General features: G+C 43.2%; 1 protein-coding gene across 6 annotated transcripts; it reads left to right on the top strand.

Annotated features, from left to right (window-relative positions):
- Window positions 1–848: 848 nt before the first annotated feature.
- LOC147885730 (uncharacterized) lies at window positions 849–20301 on the top strand. 6 transcript variants are annotated; one of them, XR_015543442.1, is made up of 9 exons: window positions 849–1501; window positions 1667–1731; window positions 1881–2141; window positions 18366–18464; window positions 18552–18793; window positions 18893–19601; window positions 19689–19751; window positions 19888–19941; window positions 20037–20301. XR_015543442.1 is itself a non-coding variant. In XM_087396562.1 (5 exons), the coding sequence occupies exons 3-5, from the start codon at window positions 1882–1884 to the stop codon at window positions 18643–18645; spliced, it is 453 nt and encodes a 150-aa protein (XP_087252688.1). In that variant the 5' UTR covers window positions 849–1501; window positions 1667–1731; window position 1881; the 3' UTR covers window positions 18646–19829. The 6 variants fall into 6 exon arrangements, 1 of the variants encoding a protein (XP_087252688.1); XR_015543440.1 differs by having other exon boundaries at window positions 18552–19445; window positions 19560–19601; XR_015543439.1 differs by having other exon boundaries at window positions 18552–19601.
- The last annotated feature ends 790 nt before the right edge of the window (window positions 20302–21091 follow it).

Here is a 21091-nt window from a genome sequence, read left to right as displayed (position 1 = left end):
ATGAATCTGGAACAAAAAAGATAAATAATCTCAAAAATTTTGTCTACATTAAAAAGCAAATCATTGTTTATGCTAGCAATGTAATGCAAACATGTGAACTCCACCTGTGATCGGTCATGACCCACCCACACACAGGCAATTCGACGTTATACTTCACTCAATCTATATCATGCGCAGTCTTAACATCATTAAATCTAATTCTTGAATTTAATAAAAGAACGGGTAAAAAAATTACACATGTATATGTAATAAAAGAACACGCCAAAAATTAACACATGTATATTGGGTAAAATAATGATTCAAAAGTTTTTCATTTCTAAGCCAATCATAAATTCAAAAACTGCATTATATTAATAAAACTTAAAAGATTTGAAAGACTCAATCAGAAAAATATTTTGTGATCTAATTAGCCTAAGTTATCGATCTAAATTAATTAACGCCTGTACCTCGCCCCTCCCCTCCCTCTCCCCTTACTAGAGAGAAATCACACCATGGCCCTTCACAAATATTTAGACAGTCTTACGAAAGAGACGGCATCCTTTTCTTTTTGGGTCCACATCTGTTCGAGCAGCAAACCCAAGTCTGAATCAGAAATATGATTTTCCAAAATGAATTAAGCACAGGCAGGGGTGGACACACACGATAGCCATAGATTTCCAAGGCAAACATAAATGAGAAGAAACAACAAGACCAGTCGTGATTAATGACATAGCAAATACCCGCTGCACTGTTGACAGAAGCGATAAGCTTGAAGGCTCAGAACCTTGGAAAATAATGAAGAGCCGGTCGAGCGTGCGAAGGATTCCTCTGGCGCTAATGGAGCGGCTACATGTCCTATCCCTCAAAAGCTATGGATATCCCGAATGGCAAAGAATAGGCTCAAGCACAGGCTTTGCTTTTCTCCGCTTCTCCTCCCTCTGGCTCCTGAGTCGATAGTTCAAAGCATCCAGCTGCTCGCATAATTCAATCAACAGTTCTCTCCAACCAAAGCATCGGATTTCAAATGCACTGCTGCGACATGACAAGAAACCCACCACGAGGAAGAAGGGCCTAACATTACGCGTCATCGCCTCCTTTTTGTCATTTCCCCTCCTGCCTTCATTCTCGGACCATTCGGCCCACGCTAACCTTGGAGCTGTTGACCAAGCTGGAGTCGAGATTTCTCGACAGAGAGCAGCGGTGATTCTGGCAGCACCACGCACGCTGCAGTCCATCACCCAGGCTCACCCTCGCCCCATCCGTGGGGCCGACGCTGGTGGACCTGACTTTCTCTGCTGGACCGCCACTCTGCTAGCCTCTCCCCAGCACCACTGCTCTCCCAGCCGCATAGCCTCTCCCAGCACCTCTGCTCTCCCAGCCTCTCCCAGCGACTCTGCTCCTCCATTCCATCACTCTCCTTATTATGATAAGAGACCACAGAGAACTCGTTCGTTGAGGATGGCTTGGAAGTGAAGACTACATTCTCTCCATATGCACGTGAAGATAGGAGGAAGCAACAAAGGTAAATATAAGCATTGAATTTAATACACACAATGGGTGGACGGCCTTTTCCAAACTCTCTCTTTTTTTCAGCATTTCCTTCAGCATTGGAGAGCTACTTCAGTGGATTTTTTCCAGTGTTGCTTTCAAACATGATGTACTATAATGGGCTTTTTGCTGTCTACAGAAAGTGGACGTCAAAAGGGTTGCAGATTTTGTGTGAAAGGACAACGAACAACCTCTAGCTTTGAGGTATGATTTCTCTGGAATGCGCCAACACAATTATCTTTTTCATTAAAATGCCTGATCGCAATATTTTCTATGGATAAGAGTGAACCATGTAGCATCTCCCTTGTTAATGCGACAATGCATACAATACCTTGAGCATCTCTTATTGGCAGAATGGACCATAGAATTCGAATTCAAGAACCCCTGGCTGGAGAAATAGATAGTTCTATGTTGTATTGGGAGATCGAGCGTGATAACAGGTCATGCTACTCTATGATTCATTTTGCTCACATACCATGGGATAGAGTGTCAGACTTGGTTATTGGGGAGGGAAGAAGAAGGGATGCCCCAACCAACTTCAAGAAGCAAGCTATTCAAGAACGGGACAATGTCCTCACTCAAGCCAATGAAAAGAGCTGGAAGACTCGCATTGCGTAAGTGTGTTCTTCCCTTTCAATATATGCATTCTATAACTACTTTAGTGTCTCATTAGTGACTATAATTCTTGTAATGCTGCAGATTCTGGTAAGTTTATGGGCCTAAAGATAAACGTAGTACTCCCATCCCATTGATAGATACCAAAACAAGGCAAGGGAGTAGACCTAAGGCAACGAGTGGCACACACATGCATGGTTGCACTTGCCATTTTGTTGTGAAGAGGCTTTATTGCATCCCAAATGTTGCATGTGTAACATACACATAACCTAATCATGTTGACAAAAATGATGAGATTTGTCATGGTATGCATTATGACGGTGATGCATGAATCAATATAAGTTTTGCACCATGGCTTTCTATAGACATGAGAGGTTGGGTTCACAACATGCTCTTAAAGGGTTTCACACCACAACAGGTGTGGGATCAACATGTGCAAGCCATTAAGAGATGGGATGAGAAGGATCTATGCCATGCAATGGGTCGAGATGACTTCTTAACTTTAAGAGATGTTCTAAATACATCAAAAAAGCTTGCACAAGAGACATTTCAACTACGTGAGAATGATGCTGATAGTGTGAGGTTATGTGAGGTTATGGGTATTACAAAACATTAAAAACACTCTCATATATCAACCGCAAGACGAAGAGAAAGGCCAGTTGTTTATTCTAGGAGTTCAAACGGAATGGCAATTGCTTAAGCTCAACAAATATGGCCACAATGGACTCCTAGCGATGGATGCTACTTTTGCTACAAACGATTATGAGGTACAATCCAATCTGTTTATAAATTCAGCCCGTATTTTATCATTATTGGGCCTTAGAGAGATTTTTAATTAGAAACCCCAAGAGAAATGGAGGCTTTCAAGGAGTTTTGTAGTGTCTCCAACGAAGACCCCAAGTCAATAATGTGACTATTGCTTATCATCAAGACTTGGAAGGCATGAGGGAGCAATATGCTAATGATGCAGACTTTGTCAATTTTCAGATTCTCAATACCCCAGGAATTCGGAACAGAGTGGCAGATCCCTTTATCGAAGACCCCAGGTCAACAATGTGGCAGTCCACTAGTCACTATTCCCTGAAAGATGGGTATCTAATGAAAGATGACTGCCTATGCATCACCCAGGAGATGAGGAAAAAGATTTTGGAGGAATGCCATGCACCTCTAGAGGAATTACAGCAACAACTCTAGCACTAGAGAAGTATTTCTTTTGGCCAGGGATGCGGAAAAGATATACATCAGTTTGTATGCCTTACGTGTCAGAAAGTGAAGTATAATAGACGAAAGGCACCTGGCCTACTTATGCCTCTTCCCGTGCCTCAGGCGCCGTGGGAAAGTATTACAATGGACTTCATTTTTGATTTGCCAAGATCAAAGTCAGGGAATGATGGGATTTGGATTATCATTGCTAGATTCATCAAGCAAGCTCATTTCATTCCGGTACGCAAAACCATAAAGGCAGATCATATGGCTAAGCTTTTCATGGCACAGATCTTTAAGCATCATGGTATGCCTAAGTCCATTGTCAGTGATGGAGATCCCAGAATGACCAGTCTATTTTGGAGAGCTTTATTTGACAACATGGGGACGAATTTGAATTTTATTATTCTTTCCATCCCCAAACAGATGGTCAAAGTGAAGAAGCAAATTCTACATTATTGGATATGCTGAAATGCTACATGGGTGACCAAGGTTCAGTTTGGGAAAAGTACCTACCATTGGTAGAGTTTGCTTACAATAATATAGTACACAGCTCTACAGGGAAAGCCCCCTTTGAGGTCATTTATGGGAAGGTGATTCTGCCACCTATCCTGAGAACCAAGGATGAAATATTTGCAGCTGATCAGTTTGTGAGAGACCTCCAGACAGCTTACAGCCAAGTCCGGACAGCAATTGAAAGGTCTCAAGAGAAGCATAAAAGAGCTGCAGATAAGCATAGGAGACAGCTAGATCTCAAGGAAGGGGATTGGGTACTTTTGAAGTTTGAGAAAGCTAGGCTTCGTAAGTTTAAAGGCAAATAGAAAGTGTAGGCAAAGTTATCTCCCAGATACTATGGCCCTTTCAGGGTTACAAAAAGAATAAATGAGGTTGCATACAGGTTAGCATTACCAGAGCATTGGAGGATTCACAATGCATTCCATGTGAGTCTTCTAAAGAAATTCTAGGGGCCAGAGCCTACAGAGCCAGTATCAAAGGATCCACCAGAAGTGGATGAGTGTAGCATATATTGTACGCAAGGGCTCTCAGGGTAAGGAGTTTTAGAGGTATCTTGTAAAATTCAAGAATTATACGGCATTGGATGCCAAGTGGATGAATGAAGACATGTTGTCCGACCATCCACAGCTTTTGGATGTTTACAAGGAAGCTTTTCGGTTGAGGTCAACTGAATAGAAGCCGAGGGGATGTCACCACAATGTAAATATCGTAAGTCAAAGTACAGTTGACCATTTATCTGATCATAATTAAAAAGTTTTTATATGTGTTAATTTTGGTCAAAGAGTTTTTTTAATGGTCAGAGAATTGACTACGGTCACAGATACTTGACTCTGATCAAGTAAGCCTGACTTCGGTCAGAGAGACTTTGTTTATTACCAAGAGGGTTAACTACGGTTAACCAGAGAACCACAGAACTGACTATGGTCAAAGAGTGTTGACTTCGGTACTTGGCATACGCTAAGAGGGGTAACTACGGTTAACCAAGATGTGCCAACTTCGGTTGGAGAGACTTGACTATAATTAAGGCGCCTCGATCCTTGGTCAAAATCCCTTAATTATGATAAAGAGCGTCGACTTCGGTGAACCAGAGAATAAATATATATTTTTTATATTTGTTATGTGTGCACATGTGTTCAGTGGGGACGCCCACCGTGACTAGAATTAGTCCACAGTGTGTAATTTGCATGCAAAGCGCTAACAATTAATGGGTGCCATGGTGGTGCGGTTTAATTAATTGTTGCAAGTACTAGGAAAGGTTATTTTCCTAAGCGCTACGAGAGCCTACCAAGAGTCTAGGAGGCGGTTGGCGTGACCAAGTGCTTCAAAGACTCCAGAGTTGCCCTTAGTGGCATGTAATTAGGAAAGTAATGTAGAGTTTGACAAGTAGCTTGTTACCAAGAAAGAGAGCCTTAGAGCTCATGTAATGATTTTCATTCACGTTTTTGGATATGTATGAACAGCTCTATGCTGAACTATGTACTCCATCTTCTCTCAAGTAATAAAATCCTTCGGGGGGGTCCAGCCCGACTGTTGTCTTGGGCCCTAGTGTCTCTGTTGAGAGAGGGAGAGTAAACTAGAGTGTTTCTACTGTATTTTTATGACTGAGGTTTCATGGATGTTTACATTGGTATCAGAGCTTGGCTCGCCTTCTTTCTGAAGGGGGTGGCGATCTAAAGCTATAAAGGCTCAACCCTTTCTCAAGGGATGATGGTCCAAGGAGAATTGAGGCCCGCAATTGGTGTATAGGATGAACGTTGAGGAGTATCCACGCTGCTAAGTTGTACGGGTTTGTTTGAAAGCCACGCAGGACCTGCCAACAGATGCGCATGAAGCCTTCGAAGAGGCCAGCCCAGCTAAGGCGCAACAGATATACGTCGGGTTCTCTTGCAGAGGTCACGCAAAGTGATGTTGGTAGGGTTGTTACTCTACGAACTTTAGGGTGCAGGCTAAAGCTTGTGAAGACTCGAGACTGGTAAAGGTGGCATCTTGTTCTTCCGAGAGTATGAAAGGCTTCATGGGATATTTGCGTAGAAGAGCAATTCCACGGAGGACATAGTCGGTGATTTTCTTGCTAATAGGCGCCTTCTTGTGCGTTGAAACTTTCACGATGGTGCTTGCTTGAAGTGCGAAGGGAAGTACAAACCTTGAGGCAACGTGATGACTCCAAGACCTCGTGGTAGGAGTGCATACGCGAACGGTTGCTCATTCTTTGCGTACGTGACGATTTGCGTTGAAGCTTCACAAAAATTGACGATAGCGCTAAGGTGCTGAGGGCTTGCAGAGTTGCCGACATGGCATGGCCAACTCAACCAATGATGTGGCACTGGCATGTGTGAGTTAGTTGACACGTGGCAGTTTCTGTGTTCAGCAGATGACATGGCAGGTATGCACAGAGCTGATGTGGCACTTACTATAAAGAAAATACTTGGAGACAAATAAAACAATACTGAAGACAATCAATGGCTGAAGAAGATATATATATCACAAACGGAACTCAGTACAAGTGAAGATATGAGAGAAGCTCTGGAGGAAACAAACGTCAGTCTTGACAACTGTAGTGGACTTCTGCACTAGCTCCACAAGTTGGAACTCAACCAAATCTGAGACAGCAAACTGATGCAGGGGTTGCTGCAGATTTGGAATAGAAAGAACAGAATCTGGAGCGGAAGTTGGAGGTAGATCTGGAGCAGAAGTTGAGGGCAGATCTTGGAGCAGAAGTTGGGACAGATCTGAAGCTAAAAGAAGGCAGATCTGGAGCAGAAATTGGAGCTGATCTGATGCAGAAAGGAGAGCAGAACTGAAGCAGAAAGGAAGGCTGTTCTGGAGCAGAAAAGAGGGCAGATCTGGAGCTGAAAAAGGGGACAGATCTGGAGCAGAAAGGAGGACAGATCTGAGCAGAAAGGAGGGGCAGATCTGGGGCAGAAAAGAGGGCAAATCTGGGGCAGAAAAGAGGGCAAATCTGGAGCAGAAAAGAGGACAGCAGAGGAGGCAGCCAGGAGGCAGAAGTGGCTCAGGGTGTGCAGGAACCTCTGGAGCTGGAAGAGAGATTATGTTTGAATACCTAGCCCCCCCCCTTTAAATAGGAAGGGGGCTTTAAGTCGGTCAACCAACAGGTTGACCGACCTGGTCAGATTTGACCGACCAGGTCAATCTGGTCGGCCAGATTTGGTCAGGCCAGAAAAAAACATTTTTTTAAATTTTTTATTTTGTTTATCCTCTGAACCGGGGCTTTTGACATTTCATTGGTTGTGGTTTTTTGCCTCCGATTTGGGGTTTCTTGACAGGATTTGGAGAGGCACCAGTGGTGTTTGTACCTGTTTAGCTGGTCCTGGAGAATTGGAGATTGCCTGGCTTAACACCCCCTCTCAATGTCCAATGCAGACAGGAGAAGCAAAGAGGTGTTCCATGAGTGATCTATCATCTTCATCAGCCTTTTTTTTTTTTTTTTTTTTTTGGGTTTTCATTTAGATGGAGATGCCTACAGAGTAGGTTTTCATCTTCACTAAATGCCCAGATGATGGTACAAAAAAGAAAGACTTGAAGGAGTGCCCTCGCAGGGGATTTGTTCACTTCCTTAAGTACACAAAGAGAAAAAAAAAACTGTTAAAGAGGAGGAGGAGGTAAACCAATCCCCAACCGTGGGCAGAGATGCTCAAGAGTAGGGCGATTAACCGGCTTGGTAAGAATATCAGCATGATTATCGGCAGCTGGAACATAGATCAACCGAATAGTACCTAATTCCACTTGCTCGCGAGTAAAATGAAAGTGAACACCGACATGTTTGGTGCGGTTGGAAAAAATGGGATTGCCTGCGAGAGCAATGGCACTTTTGTTGTCGACGTAGAGGATCGTGGGTTCAGTACAAGGAAAGTGCAGTTCTGCCAAAAACTGTCGGAGATATATGGCCTCTGTGGTACAATCATACAAGGCCCGGTATTCAGCCTCAGTAGAAGAACCAGCAACAGTCTCTTGTTTACGGCTAGACCAAGAAACAGGTGCCGAGCCAAACGAGAAAATATAGCCGCCATGAGAACGACGATTGTCCGGGTCACCAGCCCAGTCGGAATCAGTGTATCCCTGTAGGGTTAGTCCTGGTCTGAAATGTAAACCATAAGAGTAAGTACCACGAATGAACCGCAAGATACGAATACATGCATGCCAATGAGTGAGCTTGGGTTCATTAAAATACTGACTGAGAATAGAGACGGAGTAAGCAAGATCAGGACGAGTGTGAAGGAGCCAGAGGAGTTTGCCAACAACCTGGCGATAGAGATGTTCATCAAAGGGAGGAGACTCCAAGTCTTTTGAGAGCTTTACGGTGGGATCTAAGGGAGTGGCAGCCAGCTTAGGCTCATGAGGAATGATTTGATCAAGGAGTTGAAGAGCATATTTCTGTTGAGAAACAAAAGTACCACCAGAATGTTGTACAACTTCCATGCCTAAGAAATAGGAGAGCCGACCGAGATCAGTCATTTCAAAAGTGATGCTGAGTTGAGTTTTAATGTACTGAAGTGTAGTGGGAGTGGAGCCTAAAAGCAAAAGATCATCGACATAGAGTAAAATAAAGCAGACCCCCTTTGACGAATGATGGATATATAAATTTGGATCAAAGGGAGTAGAATGAAAACCATTAGTTTTGAGGAAGGTGTCTATCCGGTGGAACCATGATCGAGGTGCTTGTTTGAGTCCATAAAGAGCTTTGCAGAGACGGAAAACCTTATTTTCATGGCCAGGAGGAGAAAAACCTGGTGGGGGAGTCACATAGACTTCTTCATCAAGGTAGCCATTGAGAAAGGCACTCTTGACATCCATTTGATAGATAGTCCAGTGGTGATGAGCAGCTAAGGCGAGAAGAAGACGAAAGGAAGTTAACCGAGCAGTAGGGGCAAAGGTTTCCTCATAATCGATACCATGTTTTTGGCGGAATCCTTGCACTACTAAGTGAGCTTTGTATTTGTCCAGGGTGCCATCGGCTTTGAGTTTTGTTCGGAAGATCCACTTGGTTCCGATGACCTTTTTGTGAGTGGGTCGATTGACCAAGATCCAGGTCTGATTGCGATCAATACTTTCAAGCTCCTGTTCCATAGCACGATGCCACGCAGGATTTTGAACTGCTTCCTGCCAAGTGGCAGGTTCAGAATGTATGATATAGGCCGTGGTAAAAAAAGAGGCAGTGGCAGTAGAAGAAGTTATTCGAGTAGAGCGGCGAGGACCAGAAGGAGGAAGTTCGACAGAAATAATCCCGGAATCCTTCATAGTTTGACGATACCAGCGTGGCAGTGGGTCGTGAGGAGAAGCAATGGGTGGGGGGAGAGATGTTTCGGGAGGAGAGGAAGGAATTTCGGGTGGAGAATTGTCGGAGGGAACTGGAGTAGAGACGTCATCAGTAGAGAGAATAGAGGAATTTTTAAGCACTGCTCTTTCATCGAAGACCACATCTCGGCGAACCAAAACTTTGTTTGTACGAGGATCAAATAATCGATAAGCTTTGGCTTCTGCCGAGTAGCCAACTGAAGAAAAAGTTCAGCACGAGGTTCGAGTTTACCGCGAGTATCATTGGGAGTATGAGTGTACGCGCGGCAGCCAAAGATACGAAGATGAGAAATAGAAGGACGATAGCCATAGAAGGCCTCAAAAGGCGTCATGTTAAGGATGGGTTGAGTAGGACAACGATTAAGGATATAGACAGAAGTATGGACGGCTTTGGGCCAGAGACGTTCAGGCAACTCGGCTGCAAAAAGCATGGAACGGGCCATGTTCATGACAGTACGTTGTCGCCGTTCGACACGAGCATTTTGGGAAGGCGAATTTGGAGATGTAAGATGGCGTTGGATACCATGCTCTTGAAGGAAGTGAGTGAATTCATGGGAAATGAATTCACCACCATTATCACTACGAGCAATCCCAATAGACTTTCCTGTTTGGTTCATAACCAAGCGAGCCCAAGTAGCAAAGAAAGAAAAAGTGTCGGATTTCTCTTTCATGAAAAACACCCATTGATAGCGAGAGTAATCATCCACAATTAAGAAGAAATAATGTGAACCATTGAGGGAAGGAACAGGAGATTTGCCACTAATATCGAGATGAATTAGACGCAAAATCTCACTGGCTCGAGAAGTGGAATGAGAAGGAAAAGGAGTGCGGCTTTGTTTACCTAATTGACAGGGATGACAAATATCTTTAGCTCGCGATAATTTAGGTAGGCCATCAACTAGATGATCCCGAGACATTTCATATAAAGAGTCATAAGACAAATATCCCAGACGATAATGCCATAATCGTTCTGTGTCAGTTGGATCTTTTAGGGTAGCATTACCGTAAAGCCGATGAAACTCAGAACCGCAATGGGAGGGAGTCGCAAGAAATTGATTTATAAAGTACAGACCATTAGGTTGAGCATCACCTCGAGCTAGAAGGAGTCCCGAGGACTCATCTATGATGTCAATATGCATCTTTGTAAATAGCACTGTGCGACCAAGGAGGCAAAGTTGATGAACAGAAAGAAGATTGACCCCTAATTGGGGCACATAAAACACTTGATCCAATTGAGCAAGATTGGGACCTTTTTCAGTATCAAAAGTTATTGAACCAACACCATGAATAGTAGCAACAGAGTTATTGCCACAACGAACTCCCCCTGTTGCCGGTTGGCGAGAAATGAAGAGATCAGGATGAGGGGTCATATGATGAGTGGCTCCACTATCCACAATCCAAGAAGATTTAGAGTCACATGGAAGAGTATGAAAAGCTGACCCAGATAAGGGAGAGGAGGAGTCAAGCTCGGTGATATGGATCAAGGCTTGAGAAGTGAAGTCTAGAGAATCTCCGGTGGACCAGTCAGACAAACCTTCAGGAGTTATAAAGGGAGGAGATGGAGTGAAGTGATTAGTGACATGGCCCTGGGGTCTCCAGAGACCAGTGTTCGAAGGAGGAGGAGGAGGACTACCCCTAGGACGCCAACGAGGTGGCTGAGGAGTCGTGGTAGGGGGTTGTGGAGTCCAACGGGGTGGTTGAGGAGTCGTGGTAGGGAGCTGAGGAGTCCAACGGGGTGGTTGAGGAGTCATGGTGGGAGGCTGAGGAAGAAGGCCTTTGGCTTTGGAGCGACATTCATCGTCAATATGCCCAACTCTCTGGCAATGCTGACAAAACCTATTCTTTTTGGGAAGGGAGTGCCAGGCGGGTTTACTACTAGAGGGGTTAGGAGTAGGAGAGGGCTTTCCGGAGCTAGGTTGATCTTTTGGAATCCCGGAGAGAAGAGCCCCCTCTGAAGCAGGAATGCTATGTTTTTGGTGGACCTGAGAGTAAAGACGAGCATTACGCAAAAGTTGACATTCAAACTCATAAAAAGTAGGAAGAGAAGGTTGAGAAATGATTTGTTGCATAAAACTGAAATACTTGGGCGGAAGTTTATTTAAAAAGAAAGTAACTTGGTCATCCTCGGATTTGGGAGGACCAGTTGTGGTAATTGGCTAGTTTAACCTTGAGATTATCGTCAGCAAGAATCTGGAATTGTTGGAGATCATGGTCAAGATTGATGCGACGAGTACGATCTCGAGCTGCATATCGGTCAGTGAGATGTGCCCATCGCTCAGAGGCAAGATCAAAATGCTGTAATTGAGAGTGAAATTCAGGTAAAAGACCTTGCATAATTTCAACAATGGCAGTGGCATTACGATGTCGCCACGAACGAACTACCTGAGGAGGATAAACATGAGGATCAGGTGGCGATTCGGTACCTTGAACGAGTTCCCATAGGTCTTGAGAATCAAGCACATGGCGCATAAGATTTGACCATGTGGTATAATTAGACCCGTTAAAACGAGTCATATCAGTGAAAGCATGTTTGGCTGTTGCAGAGACAGGGTGAGGGGAAGAAATAGAATGATAGGGAGAAGCAACCGGTGGAGGCAGAAGAGAATTTGGAATAGTAGCAGAGTGAGAAGAAGGGAGAGGTGGCATCACCGGAGGAATAAATGAATTTGGAAAAGGTCCTGAGGGGGAGGGATGAATATGAGAGGCGGGATAAGACATGAGAGGTGAAAAAGAGGCAGCGGGAGATAGAGGGAAATAAACTATAGGAATCCAGTGGCATGGGAGAAGGAGGAGAATGAGAAACCACTGGAGGAAAGATGGCAGTGGAAGAGATGAGAGGGATGGGAGGGAGGGAGGGATGTGAACCGAAAGCAAACTCATTGTTAGACGCATTTCTCCTTTCTCGTCTGCGAGTGTTCACATGCATGTATGGATCTGTGTCCTCGTGATTACTTGTTCCTATGCCTTGCATAACAAAAGGAGTTGCACTAAGGGAATAGGGCATCATACCTTGCACTGATTCTTGTGGAATAGGCACTGTCAAATAATCCAATGTTCTCATGCCGGCCTGTCCTCTTTCGTCAGGGGATACTTGTTCTTCGTTGGCACCGAACTTGAGATGTTGCTCAGTTTCTTCTGAGTTGAATAGAGGTCCTTGTTGACGTATTGGAGAGAACCGTGGAGAGGTAGAGGCACGAGGTGTGCGGGTACCTGCTTCAAGTTCCTTCCATTTCTGGAATTCAGCAAATTCTTTAAAGAGTTTGGAGAGGTATTCATCACCTTCAATCCTAGCAGACTCTCTCTCGACATATGTCGAAGGTGATGGTTGAATAGAGGTTGATTCAGGCTGAGATCGCTTCGGAGAAGAGGGAGAAGACATCTTCAGGTGATGATTTATCTTCCAAGCTTTCCAGATCAAGGCTCAGGTGTCGATTGGCACACCTGGCTCTGATACCATATAAAGAAAATACTTGGAGACAAATAAAACAATACTGAAGACAATCAATGGCTGAAGAAGATATATATATCACAAACGGAACTCAGTACAAGTGAAGATATGAGAGAAGCTCTGGAGGAAACAAACGTCAGTCCTGACAACTGTAGTGGACTTCTGCACTAGCTCCACAAGTTGGAACTCAACCAAATCTGAGACAGCAAACTGATGCAGGGGTTGCTGCAGATTTGGAATAGAAAGAACAGAATCTGGAGCGGAAGTTGGAGGTAGATCTGGAGCAGAAGTTGAGGGCAGATCTTGGAGCAGAAGTTGGGACAGATCTGAAGCTAAAAGAAGGCAGATCTGGAGCAGAAATTGGAGCTGATCTGATGCAGAAAGGAGAGCAGAACTGAAGCAGAAAGGAAGGCTGTTCTGGAGCAGAAAAGAGGGCAGATCTGGAGCTGAAAAAGGGGACAGATCTGGAGCAGAAAGGAGGACAGATCTGAGCAGAAAGGAGGGGCAGATCTGGGGCAGAAAAGAGGGCAAATCTGGAGCAGAAAAGAGGACAGCAGAGGAGGCAGCCAGGAGGCAGAAGTGGCTCAGGGTGTGCAGGAACCTCTGGAGCTGGAAGAGAGATTATGTTTGAATACCTAGCCCCCCCCCCTTTAAATAGGAAGGGGGCTTTAAGTCGGTCAACCAACAGGTTGACCGACCTGGTCAGATTTGACCGACCAGGTCAATCTGGTCGGCCAGATCTGGTCAGGCCAGAAAAAAACATTTTTTTAAATTTTTTATTGTGTTTATCCTCTGAACCGGGGCTTTTGACATTTCATTGGTTGTGGTTTTTTGCCTCCGATTCGGGGTTTCTTTGACAGGATTTGGAGAGGCACCAGTGGTGTTTGTACCTGTTTAGCTGGTCCTGGAGAATTGGAGATTGCCTGGCTTAACACTTACACCTTTCCCCATGTGTGGCTGACATGGCAGTGACGTGGCATGGCACAAGCATGTGCAAAGAGCAGACACGTGGCAGCCAGCCTGGCAGGCCAGTGGTTAAGCTAACTGTTGCTAGTTGACTCAAGTTAAGGGTGTTACTTTTAGCTAGTCTGGTCAGCCTAACCAGATCATAGCTAACTAGTCTGATCAGCCTAACCAGACCAGACTAGTTCAGTTAACCACTTGCAAACTCATTTGAGAGGTACTCTCCCCCTCCATCTGACCTTAGGCATTTTATTTGCAGGCCTGTTTCTTTTTCAACCATAGCTTTAAAAGCTTTGAAGTCAGCCAGAGAAAGAGAGATCTCATAGGGGACGGTCTCATAGCAGGAAGAGATCGAGGCATCATCACCGATCTCCCAGTTCTTCATCGTCTATCTCAAGCTCGACTTCTGTATCTTATTCTTTATCAGATAAACCAGCTAGGAAAAGAAGGAAACACAAGAAGTCTAGGAAGAGTAAGTCTTCCAGAGAGACCAAGGAATTCAAAGAGGGAGGTAAATCTATCAAGTTTATGACCTATAATGGACAATATGGTCATACAGACAAAGCATTGCAGTTCATCAGGTAGTTTAATGCTGCATTCGGTACAGAAAAATTTTCAGAATCCTCCAAGTTAAGAATGGTTAATTTGCACTTGACAACGACAGCTAGTGCATGGTGGAGTGCCCAGACCATAGATGGGTCAGCCCCAAAGAAGTGGAAGGACTTTAAGAAAGCCTTCTAGCAGTAGTTTATGCCTAAACAGTTTAGAGATCATGTTCTTCTAGATTGGGACAATTTACATATGGATGCAGGAGATACAGTGGATGTGTACAACTAAAAGTTTTGGGATGCTTATTTGCAGGTTGCACCTTTCAAAAAGGTCTCCAAAGGAATCCAAATGAGAAAGTATAGAGCAGGTCTTAGTCCAAGAATTCAGGCAGTAGTGAATGCTTTGGGGGCAAAGAACATTCAAGACCTTATGCATTCAGCTTCAGTAGCTAGTCTTGTGCCGTTATAAGATCCATCTACAATACTATCCTTGCATGCATGACGTTAGTGCAACTCAGCGAGAAGAGATTATGACATAGGACTTGTTGTCCAAGAGGTTGATTCAGCCAGTTCTTCTCCTTTTTGTTCCCCTGTATTGCTAGTACAGAAGAAAGATGGTTCATTCCGTATGTGCATTGATTACCGTGCATTGAACAAAATGACCATCAAGAATAGATTCCCTATTCCGCGCATTGATGATGTGCTGGATCAGTTAAATGGAGCTTTAGTTATCAACATGATAGACTTAAATAGGGACTATCACCAAGTGAGGATACGGCCTCAGGATGTGCACAAGACAGCGTTTCGTACTACTTTTGGATTGTATGAATATCTGGTGATGCCTTTTGGATTGACAAATGTCCCAGCTACTTTCAATAGGATGATGGATTGTATCTTCCGACCCTACAGACAGTTCATTGAAACCTTCTTCGATGACATAATTGTCTTTTCTAAGTCCAAAGAAGAACACAAGTAACATCTTGCTATAGTGTTTCAAGAGTTGAGAAATCATCAGCTCTATGCAAACAGCAAGAAAAGTGAATTCTTCTTGGAAGAAATCCATTACTCGGGGCATATAATAGCCAAAGATGGGATACGGATGGATCTGGCAAAGGTTCGTGCCATTCACGAATGGCTAGAGCTGAAAACTGTGCATGAAGTTTGAAGTTTCCTAGGCCTGTGTTCTTACTCCATAAGATTTATCAGGCATTTTGCGGATATAGCCGCTCCACTCCACGATCTTACTAAGAAAAATGCAGTCAAAAGACAGCCTTTACCACACTCAAAGAGAAGCTGACTACAGAGCCAATCTTAATCGTTCTAGATTTGTATCAGCCATTTGATGTGGATTGTGATGCTTGTGGGGAATCTGTTGGGGCTGCATTGCATCAGAATGGTCATGTAGTAGCCTATGAGAGCAGGAGACTCCGGGATGCAGAGAGATATCTGGGATTTGGGCCTTTTTTTGCAAAATTTGAGTAAACATTGTAAGGATTTAGACACTGGCCGTAATGACAGCTAAGACCTTCCCACCAATGGATAGCATAAAAAACTCCTTGTTCATTGAGAAATTCTCAGGGAGCAATTTCCCAACTTGGCAGACAAAACTCAGGCTTCTTCTTATGCGAGAAGGCATATGGAATATCACCAATGGCAAGGAGCCAAAACCCTGAAGTGATGGTGCTAGAATCAGTTGGTGGGAGAACCAAAATGATAAAGCAATGGCTATCATTGGCCTAGCTTTAGCTGACAACCTTATCCACCATGTGGATTTTGATAAGACTGCAAGTGAGGTTTGGGAAAAATTAGAGAATTTGTTTGGAAATAAGATCAATAATTCCAAATTATTTCTCAAACAAAAACTCTTCAAGCTCAAGATGAAGGAAACTGAAACCCTCAATGAACGCTCGAGCAATCTTGGGTCAATTCTCCAACAATTATCTGCCATTCGAGCCATTGTTGAAGATGATGATCAAGTTGTTGTACTTCTCTCAAGTATTGAAGACATTTCCAAGTACAATGAGATCCTTGCTGTCCTAAGAGTCAGCCGCAATATGAGCTTTAAGGATATGGTAGCTCATCTCATTAATGAGGACCGTAGGCTTACAGAGAAAGCAGAATCTTCCTTTGAATCTGGCAAAGCATTCTTTCTTAAGAATAAGCCCAAGAAGAAAGGAAAACCTCTTAAATGTAATTATTGTCAGAAGCTTGGCCATCCAGAGGATCGTTGCTTCAAGAAGATGGCAAAGGTACAAGCCAAAGAACATGCCAATCTGGTTGCGGAGGAGAGTGAGGACGAAGACGATGAAGCTACACCTTTGGACCTAAGGAACAAGCCTGCACTGCTGCTGTTTCTGGTCTATCTCTCCATGAGGTGATAGATGAAGAGTGGGCTTTCTAGAGTCATGTGTGTTAGGTACTCCGCCTTGGGTAGTCCCCCTAAAATGATGTAATAATTTGTCATTTTGTGTGCCTTGTCCTATAAAAGGCTCCACTTATTTCCATGTACCCAGTTAGGAGACAGGGGGGTTGTTATGTCTTTCCTTTATCAGGCCTGGCCGAGTTCCAGGATGTTGGTGTACTCCCTAGATCTATGAGTTGGTCATGCATCCATGCTCAGATTTGAGTCTCTGATCACGTTGACACCTAAGCCATGAGAGTGCTTGGTTCAACCTCTGAATTATGCTCAGCTGTTAGCCTCTGAGATTGCCTGGGATGCACAGTCTGGATGATGTCATAGTTTCACCCTAGCTCCGAAGGGGGGTTTGTTGGAATCGGAGTCCTAGTGTGTTTGGTCCTAGAGTCCTAGGAGTGTCCTACAGTTGTGTGAGTGTGAAGAGTCTTGAGGCAACTTGTGCCACCTCATGTGGTAGGTGTGATTCCTCCCCTAGAGTATAGAATCTAGATTCTCTTGTGTGTGACCTCATCTATGAGGTGTCAGTGTGGGAAGATAAGGCTTGCCCAGCCTATAAAAGAGGCTATGTACTTGCTGTGATAACACAATCTATCAACATCAGTTTGTGCCTCAGATCTTGTCTCTCACCCTCTCCCCATTTTTAACAGATTCTGCCACCTATCCTGAGGACCAAGGATGAAATATTTGCAGCTGATCAGTTTGTGAGAGACCTCCAGACAGCTTACAGCCAAGTCCGGACAGCAATTGAAAGGTCTCAAGAGAAGCATAAAAGAGCTGCAGATAAGCATAGGAGAGAGCTAGATCTCAAGGAAGGGGATTGGGTACTTTCGAAGTTTGAGAAAGCTAGGCTCCGTAAGTTTAAAGGCAAACAGAAAGTGTAGGCAAAGTTATCTCCCAGATACTATGGCCCTTTCAGGGTTATAGAAAGAATAAATGAGGTTGCATACAGGTTAGCATTACCAGAGCATTGGAGGATTCATAGTGCATTCCATGTGAGTCTTCTAAAGAAATTCCAGGGGCCAGAGCCTACAGAGCCAGTATCAGAGGATCCATCAGAAGTGGATGAGTGTAGCATACTGTATGCAAGGATAGAACCACAGAGCTGACTACGGTCAGAGAGTGTTGACTTCGGTCAACGAGACTTGGCATACGCCAAGAGGGTAACTATGGTTAACCAAGATATGCCAACTTCGGTTGGAGAGACTTGACTATAATTAAGGCGCCTCGACCCTTGGTCAAAGCCCCTTAATTATGATAAAGAGCGTTGACTTCGGTGAACCAGAGGAAAAAAAAATTTTTATATTTGTTATGTGTGCACATGTGTTTAGTGGGGACGCCCACCGTGACTAGAATTAGTCCACAGTGTGTTATTTGCATGCAAAGCGCTAACAATTAATGGGTGCCATGGTGGTGCGCTTTAATTAATTGTTGCAGGTACTTGGAAAGGTTATTTTCCTAAGCGCTATGGGAGCCTACCATGAGTCTAGGAGGCGGTTGGCGTGACCAAGTGCTTCGGAGACTCCAGAGTTGCCCTTAGTGGCATGTAATTAGGAAAGTAATGTAGAGTTTGACAAGTGGCTTGTTGCCAAGAAAGAGAGCCTTAGAGCTCATGTAATGATTTTCATTCACGTTTTTGGATATGTATGAACAGCTCTACGCTGAACTATGTACTCCATCTTCTCTCAAGTAATAAAATCCTTCGGGGAGGTCCAGCCCGACTGTTGTCTTGGGCCCTAGTGTCTCTGTTGAGAGAGGGAGAGTAAACTAGAGTGTTTCTACTGTATTTTTACAACTGAGGTTTCATGGACATTTACAGGCTGAAAGCTTTTAGGAACCGGATCTTGGACTTTAACCCCTCACGGGAGCCTAGTGCATTCATGGTGGAGGATGCTGCAGCCGAGTTGGAGGCTTTGAGGCAAGTAGCTCCACTTCAAGCCATAGTTTCTTTCTTAGTCATACAATAAATTATAAGATGCTTGAATATTGTTCAACCTGTCTGCAGGGAAGTATTTTATGTGCCCATTCTTTTATGCCTATGGCATGTTAGGAGAGCATGGCTAAAAAACCTATGCGAGCAAGCATGTTCAGGGCTTTAGGAGATATTATGAACATGCATGGCATGACTGCAATCATTTCAAGAAACAGAGGATGAGGTGAAAGACAAGGTGGCCGAGTCCTACATGGTTTTTAGAGAACAAGCCTCATTCATACAATACTTTAAGCAAAAATGGGATTCTCGGATTGGTAAACTATTCTAGATCTTCATGACATACTTTCTTTTGATATTTCAATCATGGTTTGCATGTTTGGAGTTATGACGGAGTTTTAAAGTGTCCTTGATAGGTAGGTGGGTACGGGCCATGTGAACTATGCCACATGCCAATCAAGATACTAATGGAGCTATTGAATCATTTCATGCATCATTAAAGGCAAGATTCATTACCGACAAGCGTACATTGTTTGGACGAAGGGTTGATTGGATTTTACATAAGCTTATGACTGTGGCATTCCCTTACTTTTGGTATCTAGACATGCTTAAGGAGAGTGGTTTTAGGAAGAATGTGGCTATAGAGACTGTATTAGAACATTCAGTACAACGAGCCTTAGATATCCCTGATGCTCATGTTCAATTTCTAGGAGAGGGATTCAAAGATGCTAAGGTTCAGAGCCAAATCAAGCCTGACTTTTTCTATTATGTCACCGTATGTGTACAATGGTGATACGAAGTGGGCATGTTGCACTTGTGATTCGGCACAGAGAGGGAATTTGTGTAAGCACCAAGCCAAAGTTATGATTCTTATCGGCATTCCAACAACCACTATTGTTGTTGTTAAGTGCCTTGAATTGTACTATAATAGCTTTTCCAATGTTACACGTTCCGCTCAACATTGTCTAGGTAACCTCATTTTATCTTTGTCTCATGTTTGAATTATCTTATGTGTAACCTTCCAACATTTCCTTCTTGCTTGCACATTTCTAACTGCAACTTGTGTAATGTTGTCTACTACAGTTCAAGCAAGTTAAGAGCACATTGCGGAAGTGGGGTACAATGGTATGTTACTCTATCATTGCCTACTTATTCATTTGGTTTGAGCAGTCTTTCTTATTGACAATTTGCACACCAACCATGTCTTTGTAGACCCCGAGCGTTGGAACGAAGAAAAAGAATTTCAATCACAAGCGAATGAAACATTAGTAGAAAGTGAGTGTATGTTTGTTTATGAATTCATGTTATATATTTGTATCTTTCTGAACATTTTGAAGTAGGGGATATTGGAGATTTGTGGGATCTTGTGACAATTTATGTCAATGACATTTGCAAGTGTGTCGCTATATAGGAACACCAAAGGAGCGTGTTATGGATGGCTTTACTCGTGCATTAGAGATTGTCGGTATGTGGAGTGTGTTTTTGTGCTACGTGCTTCCTTAATTCAGTAATGATGCAAATTTTCTATTATAAATGTGTGTGCTTTTATGTTTGTCATAGGAGATGATGATTTCTTACTCTCTCAACTACATGGCATGATGTCAAGAACGAATTTGCATTTGGAGGAACTGAAGGGAAGATCACGAGATATGGCTTTGCATCCCTCACTTGCTTTAGAGGCAATTCAGGATGGCTGTGGAAACTCTATCCAAAGAAAGTGTGCAATGATTGAGAAGAGGAGATTGAAGAAAGTGACGCTCTCTCATCCCATTACTAGGGAGTCTCAATCTTTCAAGAAAGTAAAAGCTCCCAAGAGAATGAAAATGCAAGAGAAATTAGACATGCAAGCTTCTAGATGAAAGCTTGTGAAAGGTTATTTGTTTGGGTTTAGCTTATGAAAGCTTGTTTGACATTATGGTTTAGTGATTTCAAAGTGACTTTGACATTTGCGAGTACACTCTATCGTTTGACTCTCTTGGGATAATGATTAAGTGATTGTGTTTATAGAGACATCTAAGAGTATCTTTGAGTTTATGATATTTGTCATTTGACTCTCTTGGGATTATGATTTAAGGACATGTACAACTTAAGGACATCTCTAACATAAAGACACCTAAGAAAATCTTTGAGTTTATGACATCTATGACTTTAGGACATGTTGAACTTAAGGACATAGAAATTTATAGAACTAGTGAAGTGTTTGTAGAAAATCTTGGAGTTTACGACAACTTGAAGTTAAGGACAACTAGGATTTAAGGACATCTAGAAGTTAAGGACATCTACAATTTAAGGACATATAGAAGTTAAGGACATATTGTACTTAAGGACATCTCGAAGTTAAGGACATCTAGAATTTAAGGACATCATTGCATCTCAAACTTTTAGATCTAGTGAAATGTTTGTAGAACTTAAATCCAATTAGAACTTAAATAAATCTCATGAACCTACTTACAACGTTAAGTAGAAGTTAAATAAATTTCTCAAACTTAAGGACATAACGAACTTATCCATAGCATCTCATACTTAAGGACATTTGAAACTTAAAGACATTCCATGTTGAATTTAAAGACACCACAAAATAAAATAGACATCCCAACACCACTTAAAAGTATCAC

This window comes from Dipteris shenzhenensis, chromosome 25 (genome assembly GCF_047967505.1).
Source record: "Dipteris shenzhenensis isolate YYH24624 ecotype China chromosome 25, Dip_SZ_1.0, whole genome shotgun sequence".
In the NCBI taxonomy this organism is placed as follows: domain Eukaryota; kingdom Viridiplantae; phylum Streptophyta; class Polypodiopsida; order Gleicheniales; family Dipteridaceae; genus Dipteris; species Dipteris shenzhenensis.
Note: the sequence above shows the minus strand (reverse complement) of the source record. Positions and strands in the feature narration are given on the sequence as shown.

What these genes read in the sequence shown, in the direction of transcription:
- LOC147885730 (XM_087396562.1), top strand. Translation starts at nt 1,882, where the DNA reads ATGGACCATAGAATTCGAATTCAAGAACCCCTGGCTGGAGAAATAGAT. An exon ending in AGCTGGAAGACTCGCATTGC is followed by an intron (nt 2,142 to 18,365) that starts GTAAGTGTGTTC and finishes GGACATTTACAG; the next exon opens with GCTGAAAGCTTTTAGGAACC. An exon ending in GCCGAGTTGGAGGCTTTGAG is followed by an intron (nt 18,465 to 18,551) that starts GCAAGTAGCTCC and finishes ACCTGTCTGCAG; the next exon opens with GGAAGTATTTTATGTGCCCA.